General features: G+C 43.1%; 1 protein-coding gene across 1 annotated transcript in view; it reads right to left on the minus strand.

Annotated features, from left to right (window-relative positions):
* The window catches only part of LOC137901236 (acid-sensing ion channel 1-like), a 28,321-nt gene extending 7,368 nt beyond the window's left edge, over positions 1 to 20,953 (minus strand). Inside the window, exons 1-2 of the mRNA XM_068745252.1 lie at positions 20,592 to 20,953; positions 17,498 to 17,693 (exon numbers count right to left, since the gene is read on the minus strand). Of these exons, the coding sequence (XP_068601353.1) occupies positions 17,498 to 17,693; positions 20,592 to 20,953 (558 nt within the window). The remainder of the gene's footprint in view (positions 1 to 17,497; positions 17,694 to 20,591) is intronic.
* Positions 20,954 to 24,170: the final 3,217 nt, after the last annotated feature.

A 24,170-nucleotide genomic window follows, 5' to 3' on the forward strand; every position in this document is an offset into this window, starting at 1 on the left:
CAAATGTTTGCAGAAAAAAAAAACAGTAAAAAAAATTCAGGGATGAAAGAATCAAATCTCCTGGATAAGCAGACCCACTGACTCACCATGCAAACAAACAGTCTTGGGTGGAACACAGCAACTCCACAGAGGAAAGAACATGAACATGAACATGAACATGAAATCAAAGCCGGAGTCACTGGCTGTCAAGATAAAGGCAGCAAAACCAGAAGTACAAGCGAAGCATGGGGCTCCTCTGGGAGTCTAAGAATGTAAATATGAGGCTCACATGGAGAAACGTGTGGCTTTTGACTAATCAGAGAAAGAAGCAACAGTATCTCCGTGCCTAATTTGGAAATGACTGGAGGGTCTCCGCCTGATTGGACGGCGTGTTGCCATTCTGTTCCCTCGCAGCTCTAGTGCGAAAGTTCCACGGTGCACGATCGGTTCCCACGTAATTAATGTCTCCTCAGTCAGGACGGCTAAATATGAGAAGGCTGTTTTAGCACGGCGTGAGACTGTTTGGAGGGGAGCCGTCTGATGCAGCCGTACACGGTTCGGGTTTATTTCAAAAGGATTAGCAGGGATCGATACAGAAGGATTAGCTTGTATAATTGGCCCATCTCTTAGTCACAGCATAGACCTGGTTAGTGCTTGGGGAGCTCTAACGGTAGGCTGTAGGAGCAGCCTATCCCAGCTGGATTTGGGCAGGAGGCGGGATACACCCTGGAGTTAATCGCAGATCCATACAGAAAGAAGAACAGACAATCTCAATTCAGAGTCATCCATATTGCATGTTTCTGGTGATGAGAGGTTCCAGATCCCAGGTGTTCAGGAGGATTAGAACCCAGGACCTTCCAGCTGTGAGAACAGCTGGAAGGTGAGAACAGCTGGAAGGTCCTGTCAGATCCTGTCAATCTGTAGTTTTGCTTTTTGCACAATCCCGCTACACAAAAAAGAAACGTAACCTCCTTAGTGGAAGTAAAAAAACAACCAGTTTAATCGGTAACAAATGACTCATCTCGCTCCCTGCTCATCACTCTCAGAGTTTTCTGGGAGGGCAGAGAGTGACATAAAGATGATGAATCTGTGCTAATCACTTTCTTTTTCTCTTGACATTTCTGTTTGTCTTTTTTTTACTGAAGTATCTCAACAGCGATTGGAAACGAGATGTTCCCAGAGGACATAATATAATAGCTTTGACTTTTCATCACCTGCCATTGTTAGGCCGACTTTATGACATATCTGCACTCGTAATTCTCCATCGTACGTGGCTCGCAGCCCCTTTGGGCATTGTTTCCACGATGATGATCCAAACATTTAAAAATCACAGCGAAAAGATATATCGCTTGATTTGAAATCCACATTAGGGTTTCAGCTCATTAGTGTTTGCAAACGAACCCGTTGCCATGAAAACGGTCCGGTTCTCCTGACATCACTGACAGGAGAGGCGAAAGCGGGGCAGCTTGACTCAGTCTCACTGACCACTGAGGAATGTGGGAGTGTACCTGAAATCATTTTAGGTTGTCAGAATTCAATATTCCTGGGACACTGCCATCAGTCTCTCCCACCTTACCTGCTTTTTTATAGATGAAACAACATAAAACCTCCCCCACTGTTTGCAGGGGAATTTCGATTTATCACCGGTGCGTGTTTTGCTCCCACACAAAGAGATTTCTTTCCTTCCTCCTGGACTGCATGGCTCTTGCCTTATTCCCTTTAGTCTCCTTGACTAAGAAGCTCACTCCCCTGTGCCCCCCCCCCCCCCCCTCCCACCACCATCTCGTGCTGCACCTCCCCACCCACCCCTGCTTCATTTGATTAATATTTCACAGGCCAGTAAAGGCCGTCCTCCGCCGCTCTCGTCCTATTCCTAGACACCGCCTGCTCTCTCGGTACCTATCACCTTCAGAGACGACAGCATCACAGCGCTGGCTAAGGGGCAGCCGGGACACCCGAGGAGAGCAGGGCGAAAACCAAAGTGTGCATTCACTATTCATGGTAGGGAATCAGGTCAAATTAATACGAATACGTTGTTTTTGGCTTGAGTGGATTCATTTATTGTTCAATTTAAAAAAAGATATTCTGTCAAATTAAAAAGTCCTGCTTTCCACGCTTCTATTAAAACCTAAGGTATTATTTTTCTGGGAAAAAATATACTCCTTGGATTAATATATTATTAAAGTTCAATTTGCAACAGTTATTCATCAATGTGTAAAACAGTTTTTATTGTAGATACTCTACTTTTATATCAGACACCTCCAACTCGTCACAGAACACAAACTCATTTTTAAAAACTCTTCTTCACTGTTTGTTTGTTTTGGTCAAAATATCAGATTGTTTGCCCCTTTTAGGTCCTCTGGGGTTGGAGAAGAAATAATGCCAACAAGGAGTCAAGGAAATAAACCTTATGATACTAGAAAATGGAGCCAACTCTTCGTATGATTTTGATAGATGTGACATTCTGGGATCTCATTTAGAGAATTATAGAGAGAGCCTTTTAGAGGAAAGGACACACAAAAAAGATAAATTGAATGATGAAGAGGAGGCGACAGAGCCCGGGTGCACCCATCTGTCTCTGAGGATAATTAATAGTAGGTTTAATGTGATCCCTGCTCTCAAACAGTGGCAGCACATAATGAGAGGAAATAATGTCCAGAGGGAAAGGTCCCCATAATTGGTCCCACTTAGGTCTTCTATGCACTGAAATGAAGAGAGAGAATATTTTTGACAAAAAAACAACAACTATTGAAGAGTTGAACTTTGATGTTCTTCCCTCACAGACGCTTCTCGGGGACAAAGGTCTTGTAAATTTGGATGAGAGGAAATTATTTCTTTATTGAACATTTCTGCAGAGCGTGTTCAGAGTGTAATATGTGTTTAATGGTATATTTTTTACCATATAATTAAACAGAATTGTTACGGCAGCTTAGATATACTTTTACAGCTGGCATTAACCCCCCCCCCCCCGTGCTGAACTTTGATGTGAAGCAGTGCAACTTGGAACGTTAAACCCTCCCCTGGTCAAGGTCAAGGAGTCATATTATGATGGTCAGACGCTCATGGGATTATTGATTATCGATGACTGTATGGCGATACTGAGCTGCCTGGGTGGCGTCTGAGTTCGGTCTAGTTTGAATATTTACATTTGCGTGATTGTCTCCGAGGAGCCTGTCTAACAATATGCAAAGCTGCAATCATCTTCCAGCAGGATGGATGGAAACTCATTAAGGAAAACCAAAAGGGTCGTCAGTGAAGATTTTCCTTGACACCTGACTCGGACTCACTAATGGCCCCAGAAGCGCAGGTTTCACTTCCCATTTGCCCTCATAATTCACTTCACTGAAATCCCAATCATCATCCATTTGACGGAACAGTGCCCCATGCTCAAGTTAGTCTGAATTGATTTCTCTACGTCATCGCTCGAACAGAATAAATGACATCAAACCCAAATTACGAGATTCCAGAATAATTTTCCTTTGGCGGCTAGGGAGACCTGAAAGCTTGTATCGGGAAACACCGGATGCAACAGTCAGGCAGCAAAGTAAGTTATGCTAATATATCAAACAGTACTCATACATCCAGAGATGCAATATGCAGACTGGTGATGCGTTACATATATATACGCCTCTCCTTCTGGACACCTCGTGTAAAACACACATGAACAAATAGACTATTTGTAGATTTGTTTTAGGACTCGCTCCATGATTCAACATCAGAGTGGAAACCAGCCCAGACACTAGATCTGCCCCGGGATGGAGGCTGGATGGCACGGACAGACCCTGTGGAACGGCAACCCAACAGAACCAAAGCAGTAAACATCAATCTCACCCGCAAGACAAGAGCTAAAGAGAGATAGAGGCACTGTTGAAGCATAAAATCCTGCTGGTGAAGAGCACATTTCTGTATTTGTGCAGATTAAAAAAAAAGCTCCTTTTCCCTCAACCGTCTGTCTTTTGCTCACATAGAACACCGCCCAGTAAAGGTGGGGCAAACCTCCATTAATGAAGACATTCATTCCAAGCCGTCTCGCCACTCTCTGGTGCAGTTTAGGGGGCGGGAAACCTGCCAGCATGGAAAAGAGGCCCTGCAGCACTTCCTACAGAGCGAACCCCCTCCATGTGACCAATTCCTCACTCTGCCGAGAGAAATCCGCTGAGGCTTTAGATTTAAAAGCCAGTCACATGCTGTTGCAGAATATCGAGAGATTAATACTTTTCTGTGGCTGCACCATGTAAAGCAACTCTGATTTATCAAACGTGCAGTAAATCGCTCCATCGCTACCTGCCGGACCTCAAAGTGACGACAATCAAACGATTCAAGCATGGAGGCAAGATGAGAGGCGGCGCAGGAAGGAGTCCGTTACCGTAGTGTGACTCGCATCACGTTGTTCCGACATGTGAGCAGGTCAGAGTTTAGGACCCAAATACAGACATGAGAGACAGACAAGATGAAATTCAGAGGGGGGGGGCGGGGGTAACTTACAGACAAGGGTCAAAGCAGAGGGCAGTCCCTCCAACCGTGTCCGTAATGAGGGGGCAGAGAAATGTTAGGTTGCTAAAAAAACAGCAACAACATGAGAACAGACGAACCAAGAAAACTAAAACTTAAGAAACGCTGTGAAAGTGTGACAAGAAGGTCAAACTGATCAGCAACGGAAACCAGGAAAACTTCGATTTTACATGACGTAAAGGAAGGATAATGAGACACAGGTGATGCTGATCAGGGCGGGGCAGCAGAAGGAAAAGCAGGCAGTCCAAAAAAAAAAAAGGTCAGACAGGTGAACAGAAAAGGTTGAAGACTATTAAACAATCAATCATTTGTATCCATTTCAAATGCAGAAGTTGTCATTTGTTTTTGTGTTGTGGACAGTGTTTCATACATTAGTGCTTTTCTGCCTCACGCTGTGTGTATTTTTTACGGTTCGTTAGCAGGGTGTGTGTCTGTGGATGTCAGGAGCGCAGGAGGGTGGGTGTATTTACTGAGAGGACCAAACAGCGAAAGACTGAGAGCGGCGGTCCCGCTGTGCCCTGTAAGAGAGAATGATGACACACACACACACACACACACACACACACTTTCAAGGTCTCTCTAGCATTTGCAGAAGGTATTGATGTTTTGCTTTTCATAGTGTGTGTTTTTTTGTGGCATGTTTGGCGCATGCGTCTTTGCCCGTCGTCCTTTTCTGCCTGTCAGGGTGCAGCGGGGGGGGGGGGGGGGGGGGGGGGGCGAAGCCGTTTAAACCACAGGAAAGCTCCGGGGCATTTTACCGAATGCCTGAGTTTTATCCTGTGTTTCATGAAGCAGTTTCCAGATTACAAAAGCCAAAATTATATAAAGAAATACTGTTATTATCTTGTTATATGCATGCATATGTGTAGCGAGAAGTCAGCACGGAACACAAAATGAGTGTGAAAACAGCAGCCGCTTGAGGCTGTTGCAGATTTCTCCTCAAATCAGAGCCCAGCTTGTGTGGTTTTCATATATGTTGCATGCAATATCATTTGACTGGGCCTTTCGAGAGGCCCAATCTATTTCATACATTCGCAGGATAACAATGGCATCTGCGTTGTGAAATCAGTTGCAGGGAAAATCAGAATCGCTGCAACGGCTGGTGGTCTAAAGCTGCAATCAGCTTTGCACAAGTACACTAATAACACAAAATGTAAAACGGACAGCGGACAAAAGGAAATGGCAGAACTCTCTGAGCCCATTTGCAAAATATCCTAAAATAATCTAAGGCTGTTGGAAATGCAAAAGCTTTTCGAGCAGTATTTCACGCTTCCAGAGGATGGTAAACGAAGCGTACCAATCTGTGACAACTGGATATAAAATAGATTTGCATCTCTAAATGATTAGCTCTACCAAACTATTTCCCTGTATTTTTTCTCTCTCCAATTACGGATTCCAATTCTTGTCTTATCAGGAAGAAATTGCAGAAAAACAATGCCTCTGGCTGAAGCGGGCTTTTTTCGTTTTCACTGGGAACCGGTTCATTTCTTAAATCCCACTGAGCAAGTGAGCTGTGTCAGTGAAAGTTGAGGGTCAGGTCTATGCAGGCTCTTAACAGGCTAGGGTTGCCATGGTGACCTAAAAAAAAGGGATAGCGAGAGGGTAAGAGCTCATACGGACAGAGATCCATTGTAACACTAAAACACTGATCCAATTACGGCCGTCTTCCTTCCCTGACTCCTGAGAGAGTGTGTAAGTCTAGTTGTTCATTTTCTGAGCAAACATTTTCACGCTATCGTGAGAAAGTCTTTTTTTTTTTTTTTTTGCATTGAGGTTTGAGTCACGGCTAATGAGAGGCAACGTTTGTGGGGATGGCAATCAAATGATGCTTTGATGAGTGCCTCGCTGTTGCACAAATCAGCATCCAGCCCTCTTCGTGGGGCTGCATCTCCATATTGAAATTTTGCAACTGCGTGTGGTGAAACATGAACCGCGTGAGACGCTTGTGAAGCACAAAGGAAGTTTGAATTCAGCTCGGTGTTGACTGAGAACAGCGATATCACCGCAGCAGCCTCTCCAGGATGATAGAGTAGCTATTTTTACAAGCAAATGTTGTCCTCCCTTTGCAAAAAAAAACGATATTAAGGATTTGAATGATTTAGATACATCCAGAGCTGAATTTGCCATCTTTTTTTTTTTAATACCTCATGAACTACCGTCTATATACCGATGATAAATATGGCTCCAAATGCCAGACGGCTGTTCCTAGGGTCAAGCTATCGGGTGGCATTTATTAATTTGGCATGCATGTGTGTGGTGCATTCTACTTGTTTTTGTTTGCAATGACAAAGCAAAGCTTTTGATTGTATAGATGTTATCTCAAAGATGAAACTTTATTTCACAGCGAGTCCCATCTGTTCCCCTTTGTCGATTACCACTTTTTCTATTTCACCGCCCCCCCCCGGTTTCTCCTAATGTCTCTAGGCCATCCACTGCTATTAATTAGCCGTGCTTCCTCCCCTTTTCCTGTCTGAACCGATGTAACCTGAGTAAGTTTTCACTGACTGTCACTCAGAATTACGTCCTCTCACTGATATCCCTCTATAATTAAAACAATTCTGTCCTTAATAAGGTGTTGGGGGTTTAAACACAGACGGCTGATGACTATTTAAAGACACACGCACACATATGCACACAATCACCCCCCTCCCCCTCCCCCGTTACCAAGCAACAATAGAGTTATAATGAGTGGAGCCATCAGGCCAAAACTAATTTCCAAGTATAAGTACTAATGCTATGATTGCTGAGTAGCCTTCCATAAGTAGTTGCCTTTAGTTATTTATTATTTTAATTAACCTTATTTTTTCTGCTCCTGCCAACACAATTTATTTAGCGTGCACATGAGGCTGCAGATAATTTCAAATGATGATCATTATGGCTTAACAGTGACATATTTAAATAAAATATAAAGTCAAACACTAATAAAAGTAAAAAGAAAGGTTCAAATAATGACTTGAATGCATCCGAGGTAACAAACCCAGATATTGTGGGTCATATTGACCCCACAGAGCTGCTCTATGGAGCTTCTACACTCAGCGTCTGTATAAACCTCTCTCTCTCTCTCTCTCTCTATATATATATATATATATAGCTTTATACTTCTTCAGTGGTTTCCTGATATGCAGTTCTGCTTCTTACTCACGAGCCATTGATCTGAGGCTGCAGCGGAGAATGACAAAACTAAAACGAACCATCTGTGAATGATCTGTGCAGCACAAAGCAGTTAGAAGCACATAGGCGAGACTTCACAGCTAGACAGAAAGAGCTTTCGTTCAGCACTTAGTGTGCTGCAAAAGAGAAGCTACTATCAGCTCATCGTGGGCGTGCTTTGTTTGTTTCACATGAAAAATAAAAAAAGTAAAAACAGAAAGGTTGGGTCATGGGAGGAACAGCAGCCTGTCTGAGTAGACGAACTGTTCCCTCAGCCTTGTTAGCCGCTGTTCCAACCAGAAACATATGGCCCATTCGCTTTGTTGAGTATTGAAGTGTCTTTGAGGTGGAGAAGAGATGCAGGGGAGGGGGGGGGGGGGGGGGGGTCGGCAGGCGGCAGCATCTGCACTAAGACTGGAGGTGCATAATAAGTTTCTGCTGCTTCTTTAACAGGTGTGTCCCTGTCAACCAAAGGGCGCCAAGCGGCAGAGACGGCCCACCCACCTAGACGGCCCCACCCTGAGCTTCAGCTGCACTCCACTTATCATACAAGCAGAGAAACAATGTCCACCGGAGAGTAAAAAAAAAAGACAAATGCAAAGCCAATTTACTTTTTTAGACTATACCTGTCACCCCCCCATCCCACAGTGACTGATGCTTTCTATTTTGGGTGGTTGTCTCCACATCGCTCACTCGGGGTCCGGCCTGTTTTACCTAATGCTCAAATGCATAGCGGTTTGAGTGATGAGTTTAATTTATGTTCATTATATAAAGAGAACAGTTTGCATCACGTTCATTCCGAGTGTGTGGGAGGGGAGCAGATCAAAATGCCCCTTCATCCTTTGTGTTCGATAAGCAGCACTTTCACTCATCTTGACCAAAGAAGAAATTGTTTCACCGCGCTGATAAGCCATCATGTCTGAATCAGTAAGCTTGTGAGTAATCGCTTGTTAAAATGTGGTTGTTACAGGTTAAGTGACGGCAAAACAAAAATGTTCTCGTCAGGATCGAGAGTCATCGCCGACAGGTAGAATTAAAAATCAGTCACAGGTTTGTGTGAAAATCATTTTTAGACACTTTTCCATCCACTCAGTACCTCATTATCTGCCATTTTCCTTTATTTAAACCAGATAAATTGAATTGTAAGCTGCAAACGTGTTATGGGCTTTCAGTATTTGCACTCACAGTCTCATTTGTGGCAACCGAGTAGATGTAGGGCAAATATTCCTTTTCCTTTTTGCTTGTTTATTTTGGTCTCCAGCAACTCCTGAGGGAAATATAAATTCTTTAATCGCTAAATGATCCGCTGTGTTCACCAGCTAATTGCCTGCCTGTCTTCTGTCACTGTTGCCGAGCAGGTAATGTGCTCACTTTCTTCTTCCTCTTCTTTTCTTTTTGCTGACATTAGCAAATCTGCTACAAAAACAAAAAAAAAGCAACCCAACTTGATAAAAGCTGAAGGGAGCTAAATAAAAGACGTTTAGGAGACAGTGATATTAAATGGTAATTTGTGGTGAGTTGCACAAGAAAAATGAAGTGAGATGCATTCAGCAATGAAATATAAGACCAGGAACATCCGTTTCTCTTCCTTCTTACATGCTGGTTAATCTTGTTCTCTCAAACGTTACGCTGCCTCCCTAATTTCCACACATTTTTGGTTCACCTTTGGATCCAAACATCGCATCACCATCCTGTCCTGCAGCCTCAGCTGCTTGTCTAGATAGAAAGATTCACATGACACAGCTTATGATCCCTCATTTATGCAAAGCCCCAAGCATGCCTCTGTTGACCCAAAAGGTCAGTATCCTGCTCTGATTGTGTAAAAGGGGGCTCTTGATGCTTTGATCCAACGCTAATTGAAGAAAATACTCATCAGAGAGAGAAAGTCGCATCACTTTTCTTCAAAAGGCCGTAAACAGCCAAACTTGAAGTTGAAGTATCGCACACAGGAGCAGTTGGCACCCAGACAACGCCTCGAGTGGGTCTAATTTTTCAGGGAATGCTTGGCTCATTTTGTTCCCCCCCGGCAGGTTAATTCCATTGGGTGATTAATAATTGAGCCAATGAATGATTTTTAGACATTATTTATAGCTATTGAACAATTTTGTCCTTTCTCTTCACCCCCCCCCCCCCCTCTCAGCCTGTAAATGTCTATCTGTCTCCTAGCTCTCCTGTCAGTCTGGATTCCATTCCGTGCTGTAACCACAAAATGCCATAATGATAATCTTTGTCGAAAGTGCATCATTCAAAGGAGCCAAGGTCTCAGCAAATCAACAATGCGCCGCACACAAATTCCCACAGCATCCGCCGATGAACTCCTATTTTTATAGACGTGCTGTTATTTCCAGCAGACACATTTAAGAAAGGGAAACATCAGAAAGAAAACACGGCCTAGTCCAGGCTGCGGGCCAAGCCGCAGCCATCGCTGGTTAACTGATTGGCTCGGTAATTGCGATGGAAATGCCAGTCTGAATTAGATTGTTTTTTTTTTAAGTGCGAAGGCACATCCAGCAAATACTAATCGTTCTCCCGGGCCGTTGTCCCGGGAGGTTGCTGTTATTGTGAGCACCACTGTCTCCTGCAACAATGCACTTCATCCGTGTGCAGGATTGTGTTTGTGCAGCATGGATGCACCTGTGTCCAATCCTACAAGCTGGAATTCAATATCGCCTCCTTTCCTAATAGTTTCCCCTCCGACAATAATAAAAACCTTTAATATGAGCAGAGTAAATCTGGACAAGATGCTCTAGCATAATAAAATCAATGACTCATTAAAGCAGTGTCAGGGTAAGGCATGCAGAGAGAGCCTTCACCGTTCCCAACATGTTCCTATCCTCCTTTCCTGCTCCATTGAAAACCTCCTTGTTATAACTGATCTCGGCACAAAAGAAAATCCCTCCAGCTCATCGTCTTGTCTCCTTTCCATTTTCTCTAATCCATTTGTCCTTGTCTCGTTTCTCACCGACTACATTCCAGCCGTCGTCCTCACCTGCCACTACAACTGCTCCCATTTGTCTTTTCTTGCATCGCCTGTCCTTCGCCTGTTTCTCCGGCTTCCAACCCCCCCCCCCCCATCTGTTTACTTGTTGTTTTTGTACAGTTAACACACTGAAAAACACAGAATAAAGAATAGGAGTATGGTTCTCCTGAAAGACAGTTTGATCTGGATGATAACTGTGTTGTCGGATTGTTTGATTGATTTCAGTTGTGTTCACAGTACACGCCGCTAGTGTGTGCTCGTGCATTCTTGCACATCCGTCTAAATAACCAGTTTTAATCACAAATATATTCGTGTTCCTGTTGAAACACGTTTTTTTTCCCCCACCTTGCTTAACGATGTCATGTATATATTCTGCTTCTGCTTTTTTTTTTTTACAGCACTTCATTAAAGCAACATCACATTCCCGCTGAGGGAAATATTAAAATCCAATGTGTCATATTTTCACAGTTACATCCGATTTGAAAGTCTCATGATAGCGATTCAGAACGACATAAACTTCACAAAGTTTAAACCCGTATCCGCCTGCACACCCCATCAAACGTTTAATCATCCTCATCCATCTGATGAAAGTGCATAGCACTATCTACGGGATTGTAATGGCGGTACTAGTTCAACAAAAATACTTTATATGCATTAAAAATCTAACCAGAAAGCACACGAAAAGGGTATTTGAAGTATGATTGATGTACATAATGCATCAATATTATGCAGTTGTATGTGACTATAACCGCATTATGCAATCATTGTTCATGAAGAATGGGAGAAAAAAGAGAGAAAAGAGAGAAAAGAAAACTATAGGAGCTCAATTTTGCATTTATTGTTCAGATCACATTTTTTGGGTGTGAAATATTGGATGCTTTAATCTTTTCAGAAGAAGCACTTATTGAGATAAATCTGAATATTCCAGAGGGAAAATTGATCTTTGCTGGACAAGAAGTGACATCTGAAACAAGACAAGGAGCCACAAAGCACGAAGGAGTCACTAAGCAAAAGAGTTGGGGACCATTAGTTCTTTCTGTTCTGTTTTTTTATTTTATTTAACCCTTTCCTACAGCGATCACATGAATTGTAGTGGACTGAAAGGCACAATATCTATCTCCGAAATGCAGAGTAATAGCACTGAATGGAAATACGGTAAAGTGCTCCAAAACATTCAAGGGCAGCTCTTGAGTAAATCCACTTTGTTCCTCTCCCCATTTCTAACATTTAGCAGGGGCCTTTGTGTCTCCCAGCTAAACTCCATCAGCCTGATTTGATGTCATGGCTTCATTCTTCCTCAGTCGCCTCCTCCTAAACTCTAGCCGGGGGTCTGAGTCACAGTTAACTGTCTGCAGCGCTGCCTCCAGCTCGCACAGAGACCGGCCCTCAAGTCACCTGCACTAATCCCGGAGATTAATAAACCATGTGCAGCGTGTTGCAGCCAACCCGGCCTATATTCAGCCCTGCTGCGCTTTCCAAAATGTCTTCCTCAAAAGCGTTTCCCCATCTCAGGCCCAGGCAAATAGAGCGTGCTTAAGCAGCATTACTGATACGTCTAGAAACCAGCTGGCGTCATGGAGACGCTTGCGTGGCTGTCCGCCCTTTAACAACAGAGGCCAAGATATCTCTGGGCTTTACGATGTGCAGTCTTGCGTGAGGATATTAAAGTGGATGACACATTTAAAACACGGCAGAGAACAATTAGGCTATTAGTATGCTAAAGCAACAGCTGATGTTTTAAAGCTCAGTCATCACAGATGATCAATCTCCCAGTGGAAGCTGGCTTTTTATTTCTGGCTCCCTCGTGACAGAAATGCCCGACTCCCTCTCGGTTCCATTCGTTTTTTTCCCCTCTTGTTTCCTGCTCTTAATGATGCTTTAAAATGTACCCCAACTCCATGGATCAGTTTTTGTTGTCTCGAAGGGCTGGATTATTATTTTTTTTATGTCATGAAACAAATAAGATTTTCTGCAACTGGGTGAATCAAAGTAAGTGATTAAAAGAAGGGAAGGCAAAACAAAGAAAACATGGCATTTGTTTCTATCCACCGTTTTGTTTTTTTCTTCTAAAATGTTGTATAGAAACCAAAAGCTAGAAATTTGATGAAACAGGTGAAAGAGAAGAGGTGAAATAAAGCATCAGATCTCAGCGGAGCGATGAGAAGATGGAAGGTTTCATAAGATCAGATTATCTTCATCATCCTTTATTTAAGTTCTATCAGTCGCCTTCTTCTTCCGGTTTAATGAACTAAAGCCAGTCGCCGACCCCTAATATTTAAAAGTATCTGCTTCTCTGTCAATTCCATTGAGTCGTTTAAAAGCACAAACAAAGTGACACAAGGAAGGTCCGGCTTTAAATATAATATATGTGTTTATTCTGCAGGGGTTTGAGGAGGCGAGTGTTTGCCGAAGCGTATGCCCTATACAGTAGTTGCACTTGATATCCTGCTGCGTTTGGCGATTCCAATGCTGACAGAGACTCTCCATTATGAGCCCTGAGTATTCACCTGCTGATCTAGGTAATGCTTATTCCGCCCCTCAATCAGCCTTTGGAGACGGTCAGCACTAAATACCACTCATTCAGCACTGTGGGACAAATATGAATTCAAAGTGTGTTAATATATTTATCTGAGTGCTGCTGTGAGAGGCTGGGATACGTTCAGGAGGCTGTTTAAGTGATTTACAGTATTCCTAACACCTCGACCCTTTTCTCTTTACAAAAAACAACTCCTAAATACATTAGTGATGGGAGCAGAGAGAACAAAGGAAAGGGCGGAAAAGCGACGGGAGGGAAGAAGAAAGAGAGAGAGAGAGCAGATACCATGACATGAAAACATAATGAGGCCTGTCATGCCCAAAGGAGTTGAGGTATAGTACATGGCATGTAGATGTTAGATAGAGGGATGCAAAAAAGTGCTTGAGAAAGCAGAGATGGGGGGAAAAGAGGATAATTGCTGCCTCAGCATAGGAGGATTTCACAGGTTAAGGAGCAGCATGAGGTGTGAAGCCGGTTTCATCCTGGAGCCTCGTCTCGGTTGTTTCAGGCGCCCAAAAAAAACGAAAACCCAAGGAAATGCAACCACAGGTACATTCCTGCCGAGGGGAAAGATGGGGCTGTCAAACTTCCAGCTGTTGCAGGAATCGCATTGTCCCCTTCTGGATTACATGCAGGGTGGGGCTGGGGAAAAGAAATAAGCCGTGCACGATTCTCACGGCAGTCGAAGTGGAAATCAGAGCGGAGCTGCAATCAAAGCGCTTCACAGCCGGGGGAGCAAAATAGTTTAAAAGGCTTTATTCCAGCCCTTGAATTTACAGATCCGTTCGTTTTCCAAGCTTTCAGACGATCTTTGGATTCAGTTCAAGCCGACGCAGCTTCTCTGCAGACGATACGTCACCTTGTTGTGTTTCTTTCTTATGGTTGTGCAGCTGTGAGTACTGCGTTTAAAACTTCAAGTGCTTCAAATCCTCAGAGACATGATAGCAACCTCAGTAAAATTTGCAACAGGGTGAAATAACAAAAAGAAAAATCAATGTTTTCTCCTGCAAAATCTCCAAATGCTCGACGATTACTTGAGACGTGACAGCAGCGATGAGAGTACAACAATTGCAACACTTGCTACCAGGACAACAGTGTAGTAGGGACTCGCTATTCCCCGAGTGGAGCTGTCATACCCTGAGTCTGACGCACAAGAGAGGGAAGAGCCCGTCAGAGTGGGAGTCTGTTCTACTTTGCCAGAGTTCACTGGTCGAGTGGGTTTCTTAAGGAAGCATGGTTTGTTTCCTGCTTGAAAAATACCTCTGAGTCCAATTAGCAAAGATAATTCTCCTCCGTGGAGGAGTCGAGGGGGTGGGGGGTGGGGGCGCCGGGTGCGTTTCATAACTCCCTCATAACCGCAGAGGCTATTTATCTGTTTCTCTGAGTGGACATGAGTCAGATTGGCCTTCCTTTTTTACTGTCTCATAAAATGAAACCAATTAACCAAGGAATGTAAAAAAAACCCCCACAATATTAACAATGAGAAGATGATTGTTCTTAACCCTCCCATGAAACTGTGCCAGATGAATTTCGCTCTGGTGTCTGTAAAGTGAAACGGCAGCTGGGTAGCTTTGTTAAACGTCCTGATTTTGCATTCTAGATTTGTGATGTTGGACTTGGGTTTATTACCTTTGGACAAAACAGGGTCGCATTTCTCTCTGCAGCCATCAATTTTCTGTTGGCATGAATTTTGGCTCACGATTTCACCGGTATTGCACGTTTTTTGGGGGGGGACTGTCTGAAGTGGACACCTTCCAATCTATTCAGTTGGGCACAGTGTCTCCGTTGTTATTACAGAAAACATGAACTGTATCTTTCCATCAGCCTCATTTTCCTTCTTTTGATCTCCTAACAAAGAAAGATCGGTCGGGATATACCTTGTTCCGTATTCATCAAGCAATTTGCAAAGAAACAGTGAAAAGATTAGAGTTGCAATCCATGAATGACGTTCTTCAAAGGAAGCGCCTCGGCGATGCAGGTAACGAAGGGGAAGTCGAGACGAGAGCAATAAAGGACTTATACCTCTCCGGGGTAAACACCTGTCCGGCTGCCACGATGTTCTGGTCACATGCTATTTCCTCAGCACCGCTCTGCTCTTCAAAGAGGGCAGAAATTGCTCGATCACAGTAGACACAGCAGACAGCCGAGGGCTGCTGCAGGGCCAGCTTAACACGTTTTGATTTGTAAGTCTGAATTCAACAATATCCAGCCCAAAGAACTGTTTGCATGCTCAACACAGGGAATTCCTATTCTATGAACTGGATTTTTGAATGCTTTTTCCATTTAAAATCATTCCCTCTATGTCTGCATCACTTCTCGGACTTCTCGCCTGCAGTGGGTCTGCATTTGAACTCTTTTATTACAAGGTTATTTTACATTTTGTCTCGGATCCACACGAGTCGAGTCGGACTTTCCAAACCCGAGAAGCTGCAACCTTTAAGTCGTATTTTCTATAAGCCCTGAAATACAACCAACAAGCCCTGATCAGAAGACATGCAAGATCTAGAAGTGCATTTAAGGTGTAACTTAAACGTCACCACGTCTGACCTTGTCGAGCTCTAAAAATAATCCTGAATTAAATTGAAACCCTTCAGAAATGTTACTTGTTACCAGGCATCTAATAATTGCTGCGATTAAGGAAAATGTCTATATTTCCTTCATGAAAATGCATGCAAAGACATAAACAATGCTTCCAGACGTTATCCCTTCACTGGGATGGCAGGAAATCTACAGGAATACCATTTCAGAGCTCTTTCAGAACAGCTGCTGCTGCTGCAGGCCGGTGGTAGGCCGTCGTACGTTAATGTTGCCCTGTCAAAAATGGAACTCTGGGGCTGGAACCTGCAAGCAAACTCCCTGGTGTAAACCGGTTTGATGCTACATATTAATCACTGACTGGATTAAATGTACGAGAGGATCTAAAACTTTATTCACAGATGTTAACTGAAGATAAACGGGAATCCTCTCGGGGGAAGTAAACTCCCTTTTAACTTAATCAAATCTGCTCGGCGAGGCGGCGGCGTTTGAACGTTCAACGTTCAGCTGCAAATTAACAACCACATCCGCCGCCAGAGCTCATTGGCAACGCCGTATGGAAACGCCGGCGGCGGCAGCAGGGCTTAATGGCAGAGTTCTACCTTTTTTGCTGCAGTGAAAACTTACTTAGGCGTCGCGCCAGTCGGAAGCACAAAAATAATGCCAGCGGGCTTTTAAACACATTTTCTTTGACCATCTCCTCTCCATTATTGGACATGGTCTCTCCACAAGGGATTCGTTTCATAGGATTGCACTCCTCCCTTCTTTTGAAATGAAAATAATTTATTAAAAAACTGAAAGCAACACAAAGATAAGGCGGACGGTAACATTTATACAAAACTGTGGGATTCAACAAAAGGACCAAAACGATGTTTGAGCTTTTAAACAAGGGCTTGCCGGCATCGCTATTAAACACGTTTTATAATGCAGACAGACGCCAATAAACCCCTGAAGGTGTTGTGAAGGAGACGTCTCGTGAAACACGGAAAGTAAAAATCGTTCGGTAGATTTTGCTTCGGACACGCAACGACATCTACTATGACAAAGGTGCACCGGAGAAGATTTAGATTCAAACCAGCTGAAGGATCAAACACAGCAGGTATCCTCAGCTCACTAAGCTACGTGGCGTTCTGCTCAGTTGACTCAGAGGTCTTCTCTTTCGTCGCCAAGTGGGGTTCATCATTCTTTAACATCCTATAAATAAATAACCGCACAGTGCGTGTTGTCTTTGCCCTACTTTTCAAACAGCAAAATGCAACGTGTGACATAGAACGTGGCTTCGTTCGAACGAGGCCGGTGACACTTGCCTTACTTTTAAAACAAAATCCCCATGAAGAAACCAAAACCCATGTCTTTTCACACAATTCTCTCCTCTGTTCCCGCTGAAGATGCAAATGTTCGAAAGATGCAATTGTGATGTTGGGAAATGACCGTGGTCTATAGAAGATGACTAAACACATATAGAGAGAATGAGGAAACTGTCTCGTTTTAATTAAATGATTCTGCAGAAAGGTCAAATCCACAGATAGCGTCTCGCCACTAATGACCAAGAGGAGAGAGATCAGCATTGTTTTTGCTCAGTGTGCTCTCCTACAGACTATATAACAGTACAGAACGTTAGAAAATTTATTTAATATGTCTTTTTGTAATTCTTTCAACAGTTTTTCCATTAATTAACATGATCTTACAGAGTCCAAATTATTGAAATTTGATCGATACATAGTTATCTGCAGAGGCAATATGACATATCTATCGACCTATCTATCGACTGGGATCCATTTAAATCTCGCTGAAAGCCAACTCACCACCTTGAAGTCCTCTGCTCTGCACTCGGTGCCGTGAAAGTGGCAGGAGAGCAGCATTTCGTTGATGTCGTGTCCGGTGCGATCGTAGAATTCCCGCATGTTGAAGGGTCTCGGCTTGAAATTATGGAAATCTGCTTTCACCTTTAAGCTCTCTAGAACGCTCTCCTCTACGAGATGTATGTCCCTGATTTCATACCTGGGAAAAAAAAGAGGCAGATGGAGAGAGAGAGAGAAGACGAAGGTCAGGGTAATATTTCACACATTTAAAATGTGCAAATTCTATTCTGTGGTTCGATAGATTTCCTTGAGTAGTTTAACGGTGAATAATCATTCCCTGATGATAAAGTACAGGCTTCATAAAAAGTGAGATTCAGCCTTGGACATTTTAGGAAGGTTTACGAATCTTCCACTCTGAACTTTTCAGCTGAAAATCAAACCCCAGAATAAATCGAAAGAGACAGAAAACAGCAATAATATGGCGGAGGAGATGCTTTTCCATTGGCTTCTCCTGGTGCTGAACCGCGGCTGGCGCTCACCAGTCAGAAATGGTTTATTGTTCATACCGTAATAAAGCCAAGACTATGAGCCTGAGAGGGTCCATAAAGCCACTCGTCCATTCAGAGTCGCTTCAAAGCTCTTCAGGCTCTTTTCAGGCAAAGCGCTCGAGTTCCAGGTTTTCTCCATTCAAACTCAAAAAGCTTTTATGTTGATTGAATTGTTTCATCCCTGAGATTTTTGAAAAAGAACGCGTCTCATTTAAAAGTTGAAACAGGCGACAACATTAATATTAAGATTTTCAAAGAGGCTTGGCTGACTTTGATTCACACAAGGCCAGTCACATGCCTCGAGACACTCACTCATATTCTCTGCTCAATACTTTAGTCAAAACTGGTTGTTTTTCACTTTGTAATTAAAGTAATTAGTATAGAATTATGCATCATCAGGGTATAAATGGGTACGGAAAGGACGCCGTTCAGTTGCATATTTGTGATCTCATGTTCTCTGTACGGTTGTACCAGGAAAATATGTTTTATTAGTGCATTAGGAAAAAAAAGATTGAATGGGGAACCAGACGTCCCACATCAGAGCCATGCAGGCTTATGAAGGGTGAAGAGAAATGTCTTTTCATTTAATGGAGCTTACAAAAAATCTGGTCACACTGCCCCATATTAAAACTGCAGAATATCTGTAAATGCACCCTCATTGCGAGCTCCCACTGAGCTATTATTAAAAATGTCACCGTGTAATGGACTCGCCAAAGAGCAGCTTACTTGGAGTTTTTTTTTTTTTTTTTAAAGAACACAACCTCAAATGAAATTTCCCAGATGAATGCGCTCGCTCTTATGTGACCATTATCTTTTATTGATCTTTTTCTGTGACATATACGCTTCATGTGCTTTTATTGGAGCACACAAACAATAGCAAGATTCAATGGCCTAAAACGTATCTCGAACATTTTGTTTTTCATTTTTATGAGGGGCCGAGAGACATCTAATCGTGTAACTGAGATTTTCCAAACAGTTAATAGAGTTGTTTTGTGACATTAAGATTTACACGCTCAAGCGTTTTGTTTGATTGAAAGAGGACTTAAAGAGGACACTCATCTCTTCCTGTTTGTGTAATGGACAAACCTGCCAAGGAGGCACTTATGAGATAGAATCCCACGAGAGCGAGCCAACGGAATCAGCGACACTTTAGCTTGTGTGCTGCTCAAACATCATGCCACAAGATATTTCCCAGACCAGTGACTCCAAGCATGAGAAACGGGTAAAGAACAGACTCAAATGGATTTCATGCCTAGAGCACTTTCATTTTCTGGCCAGGGGTATAGCAGCTAAGTGTGCCGTCGCATCGTTTCTCTGCCTTGCCAAGGCAGGCTGGATAATGAGCACTAAACCTACTCCAGAGTGAGGCGCGTACATTGAGTTTGGAACTTAGTGGCAGTTTAAGCTCCCTTTCATGCTTTGGAAATGTTAGAGTCGGCGATGTATTCATTTAAAACTGTCCAGATGGCAAGTGTTGACAATCAAGCGCAGCAGTGTTACAGAGGAAAAAAGTGCTAATCTGAGTGTTCGGTCTGGGATCCCCAGCTGATTCAGGATACTGGCTGTGTGACCCCTAGAGAAGTGAGCCACCAGAGGCCTTCAGGCATGGCGAGCCTTGTCCTTAGTCTCTTTATCTGGCAGCCTTTCAGAAGTTCACATCATCTGAGTCTAATATTGTTTGTCTTTTCAGTCACTCAGATGGCAGCTACAGCCCAAAACTCTCTGATCCTGTAATACTGTTTGCCATGGTTTGCATGGTGAGTGACGCTGCCTTGCTGATTTGCTTAATTATTGTCGGCTCTGATGATATTTGAATGAATGTTACAACTGCAAACGGAGCGCCGCATGCTAATTAAACGTATTTCAAAGCAAGGATTAATCGACATCAATCTGCTCCTTGGCCAGTGATGTGCATGATCTTAATCACGGACCACGTGACTGATGTTTCCCATCCATCCATCCACCCATCCCTGCAGCTGTGTGTGAGACGCGTGAGGATTTTAAAGCAGAAATGCCAAACATTTCCAGAGCATCTGCTGTTTTTCAGCTGAAATCAAATCAAGCAGGCTCTCCAGGTATTTTCCTCCTGTGCTCACAGTTCGTGTTGTTTGCCAGCTCTGGCATCCAGAGCCCTGCGGCTTCACCAACAAGTCGCTTGGCTTGCTCTGATTATAAGTTAATTCAAGCCTCTCTGCTCGCCAAGCACAGACTGACTCATCAAGGTATAAACTATAACAGAACTTATACTGAATAAGAGGATTAAACCTTGATAAAAAACAAAAAGTATTACTCAGCTCAACGTTTTCCCTGTGAGTGTTCAGTGTTAAATGCTTAACTTAGTAGCATTCTTGTGGTTCGGGGGCATTTATAGAAGAAAACTACTGCATGAATTTATAATATAATAAATATAAATATTATTATATTATTATATAAATATATAAATATTATTATAAATATAATATATAAGAAGGCTGCGTGCAGTATAAAGCCATGATGTTAAACATCATGGCTTTATTTTTCTCTCTTTTACGCACGCGTAAACTGCTCACCTCTGGTTAAGCAGGGCCAGCAGCTCCCCTGCGTGGTACAAGTCGTTGCGCGTCACCCGGCTGAAGCGGAACGCGTTCAGGTTGCAGAAGGTGACTGCGGGGAACGTCATAATGTGGGTCGTGACCTCATCCAGTTTGGTGACGTACGGGTAATCGAGGTAGAAGTGGATTCGATCCACGCACACGTACATCAAGAAGGTCAGGGAGCACAAGAAAAACACGAACCAGAGGCAGCGCTTGATGTAGAAACGCTCGTATGTGAAAATGTGGGCGATTCCGTGCAGCGTGGAGCCGTGGGCGAAAACTTCAATGGGTGGAGGTTGAGTCGTGTCCATTTCCTCACTTTCCACTTTGAGATCCATTTTCAATATTCGTCTTGGATGACAGGGTCGGGCTCAGGAACGATCAGAATCCTTCCAAACAGGTGCGAACATGCAGCCGGCGGCACTCGTGGAATTGGTGCGCGCATCCTTCTTCACGCAGACGGGAGGAAAAACCATTTCAGCATCCGCCACTTTTTTAAAAAGTCACACGAGCAGAAATAGAAGCGACGCATTTTCCATTGGGGGGGGGGGGGGGGGGGGGGGGGCGCGCAGAATAAGAACGGCTAAAGGGCATGCGTAACCGAGATGTCAAAACGACCGTCCATCGCCGCTGCGCAACGGCGGCGCGGTTTTGCAGATCACGCACTGTGTTGCGGGGAAGCAGATAAAAATAGGTTTGATCAAAGTCTTTAATCAAAGTCACTGGTCGGTTATAAATCCAGCGAGGCGCGCATTATTATTCCCGCAATCCAACCGGGAGGAGACCCGGAGAGCGAAAAGGAGACAGAAATCCAGAGTTCCTCTGGAGCTCAGCGAAAGCGCGCGTCGGGAGTCAGAAAACGTGTTTTGGGAGTCATGTGGTTGTTGTTTTTCCGGGCGACGGTGAGTCGTGAGATCGGAGGAGGAGAGCGGACTGACGCTCTGCCGTTCAGCTGCGAGTTTCACGTCTTCACTAGTGAGAGAGAGAGAGAGAGAGAGAGAGAGAGAGAGAGAGAGGGGGGGGTATGTGTCTAAAGCTGGCAATTTGACTAAGTCTCAGACATTAAAGGGTTACACCAGTAATATAATATAATATTATATAAAAATATTTGATCAGAGAACGAAAAAGAACCTCCTAGTGTTAGGATCACAAAAACTACATTTCCCTTAATGCAACTTGAGGTTCAGACACGACGTCCTTTTCACATTAGGACACGCCCCTCGATCTTCAGCCCCAGCCAGACTGCTGCATTTAAAAATAATACTAAACTCAATGATCCTGGTATTGGAAAACACTACGAAAGCCTTGATCAATACCCATACCGATAGCCAATCATGTCCGTATCAATACAGCCTGAGTGGACGAGTGAAGCGACAATCAGTTATTACAAAGGCCTGCAAAAACTGTGACGCTGCAGCTTCACTCTCATGTCAAGATTGCAATCATATCAAATCAAAAATATGTTGAAATCAATAAAAGAACATTTGTACTATTGCTGCTACTATTATACTATTATATTATTTTCTGATCTACAGGACGGAGCTTGTAATTGATCAAATTCCAATATTCCATGAAGAGCAGACAAGTGGAAAAACATCCTGAAACACGGTAACCTTTAAAAGCGTGACACGTGGAGCAGAGCAAACTTCAACAGCAATAAAAAAGAAAATATATAAAATTCTGAGAGACTAAAAATTCTTATATATATATATAAATAAATATTGGTGCTTGATTGGAAAGAAATGCCGCAGTTAAGAAATTCTTTACTGAAATGTAAGCAAGACTGAGTAAATGATCTTCTTAACTTAAAGGCAGTTTAACTCCATGCTGATCCGTACAAAGACCCACCAGGCGCACAGCCATTTAAAATGTTCTAAAACAAGTCAGCAGGATCTTTCCTCTCGGGCCAAAGTCTGTTGCAGCAGCATTAAAATGTCATTCTCCAAAACAACCCGCTGGAGAGAAGGGCAAACCGCCACAGGTTTCTGCTCATGTTATAATTGGAATTTGTGTTGTGATATTTAAACAAACCACCCACCAACAAGGAAATAAAAGCCTCTTGTTCACAGGAGCGATCGATTGCGATCTAATGGGCCTGTGAGGGTGACTTGCCGGTTGGCTGGCCGTGCCCCCCCCTGTAGGGAGGCTAGCTTGCTGTCATGCCAGTCTGCTTCTCATCTACGTAGTCATTGGGCAAATGTTTAATCCCCCCCCATCTACTCCCGAGCTTGTAGTTTGTAGCACTACTTAGCATTAAAGCTAATCAGAAGCACGGAGCAGGTGCCTAGAAAGGTATTCCTTTATGAGCATATAAAGAGGCGAGAACACACTCCTGATTGTTGAATGGGACTGCTCCATGGTTGGAATTAAAGGCATGAGCATGATCTCTGGGATCGTTCTAACACAGGAGCCACAAATGGGCCACATTTGACACAGAGGGGCCAAAAATCCATGCACATTTCTTTATTCAGTAAGATCTAAATCCACTCGGTTTCTCCGATGCCATTTGTTCTATGGATTTAAGAAAAGACTCGTGTAATTTGGTGTTTACAGGTAAAATTGTTCCATATGCACAATGTTGAGAACAGAAAAACGGACTTAGCTTAGCATTGTGGTGTGGTTATATTGAAATGTATTTGCAAAAAAAGGACAAATTCTACTTATATAATAAACATTGTGTTCTTTTCCCTTCTAGACCAAAAGCCCATGACCCTCGTCATGGCTCAGACTGTCATCTCCCACTGATTCTCTGGGACTATATATCACCTGATACAATTAGTTATTGTGGCAGGTTTATATACACATGCAGTAAATGGATGTTAATCAATTTGTAGCTTCCTAAAGCTCCATTAGCAACATTTACTAGATGAAAAAAATATTATACTATCAGGTCCTAAGGGAGCAGAAAAATTATTCAGCAGATGTACAGGACCTTCTGCTCTGCACTGGGAAACGTCTGGGAAAAAAGCAAATTAAATAAGCCTTAGCTCTTTCTAAAAAGCCTCTCCTTTCCCATAAGCCCTCTATCTTCATAATTTGCCCAAACAGTCATTACCTAAATGTTGATCCGGAAGCAGCCAGTCTAATTTATATTCTGGCCACTGAAATAGAAATATTAAAGCGGTAGAATGCCATCAGGCCCCGCAGGCACAGAATAACCGCTGAGTTACTCCGGTCCTGGAGACAACGGAAGAAAGTCGCCCCTGCCAACGTCTCTGTGGTTGTCTTCATTTAAATCGGTGCCATTCAAGTTTGCAGTTTAAACAGAAATAATGGCAAGAAACCATTCTTCTACTAAGTCAAAAGGATTTGATCTGACAACGATACAATTACAGCGATTTGTAAATTATTTCAATTGTTCAATTCAATTCAATTATATTTATATAGCGCCAGATCACAACAGAAAGATGTGATTTTTATTGCGGTTTTCCTTGATTATGATGAATATATTTATTAGATAGAATGTTAGAGTACAAGTACAGTCAAACAGTAGCATGTATTACAGTACAAATACAGTCACACATCCTGTCTAAGAGGAGCATTTCAAAAAAGCCC

Source organism: Brachionichthys hirsutus, chromosome 2 (genome assembly GCF_040956055.1).
Source record: "Brachionichthys hirsutus isolate HB-005 chromosome 2, CSIRO-AGI_Bhir_v1, whole genome shotgun sequence".
Lineage (NCBI taxonomy): Eukaryota > Metazoa > Chordata > Actinopteri > Lophiiformes > Brachionichthyidae > Brachionichthys > Brachionichthys hirsutus.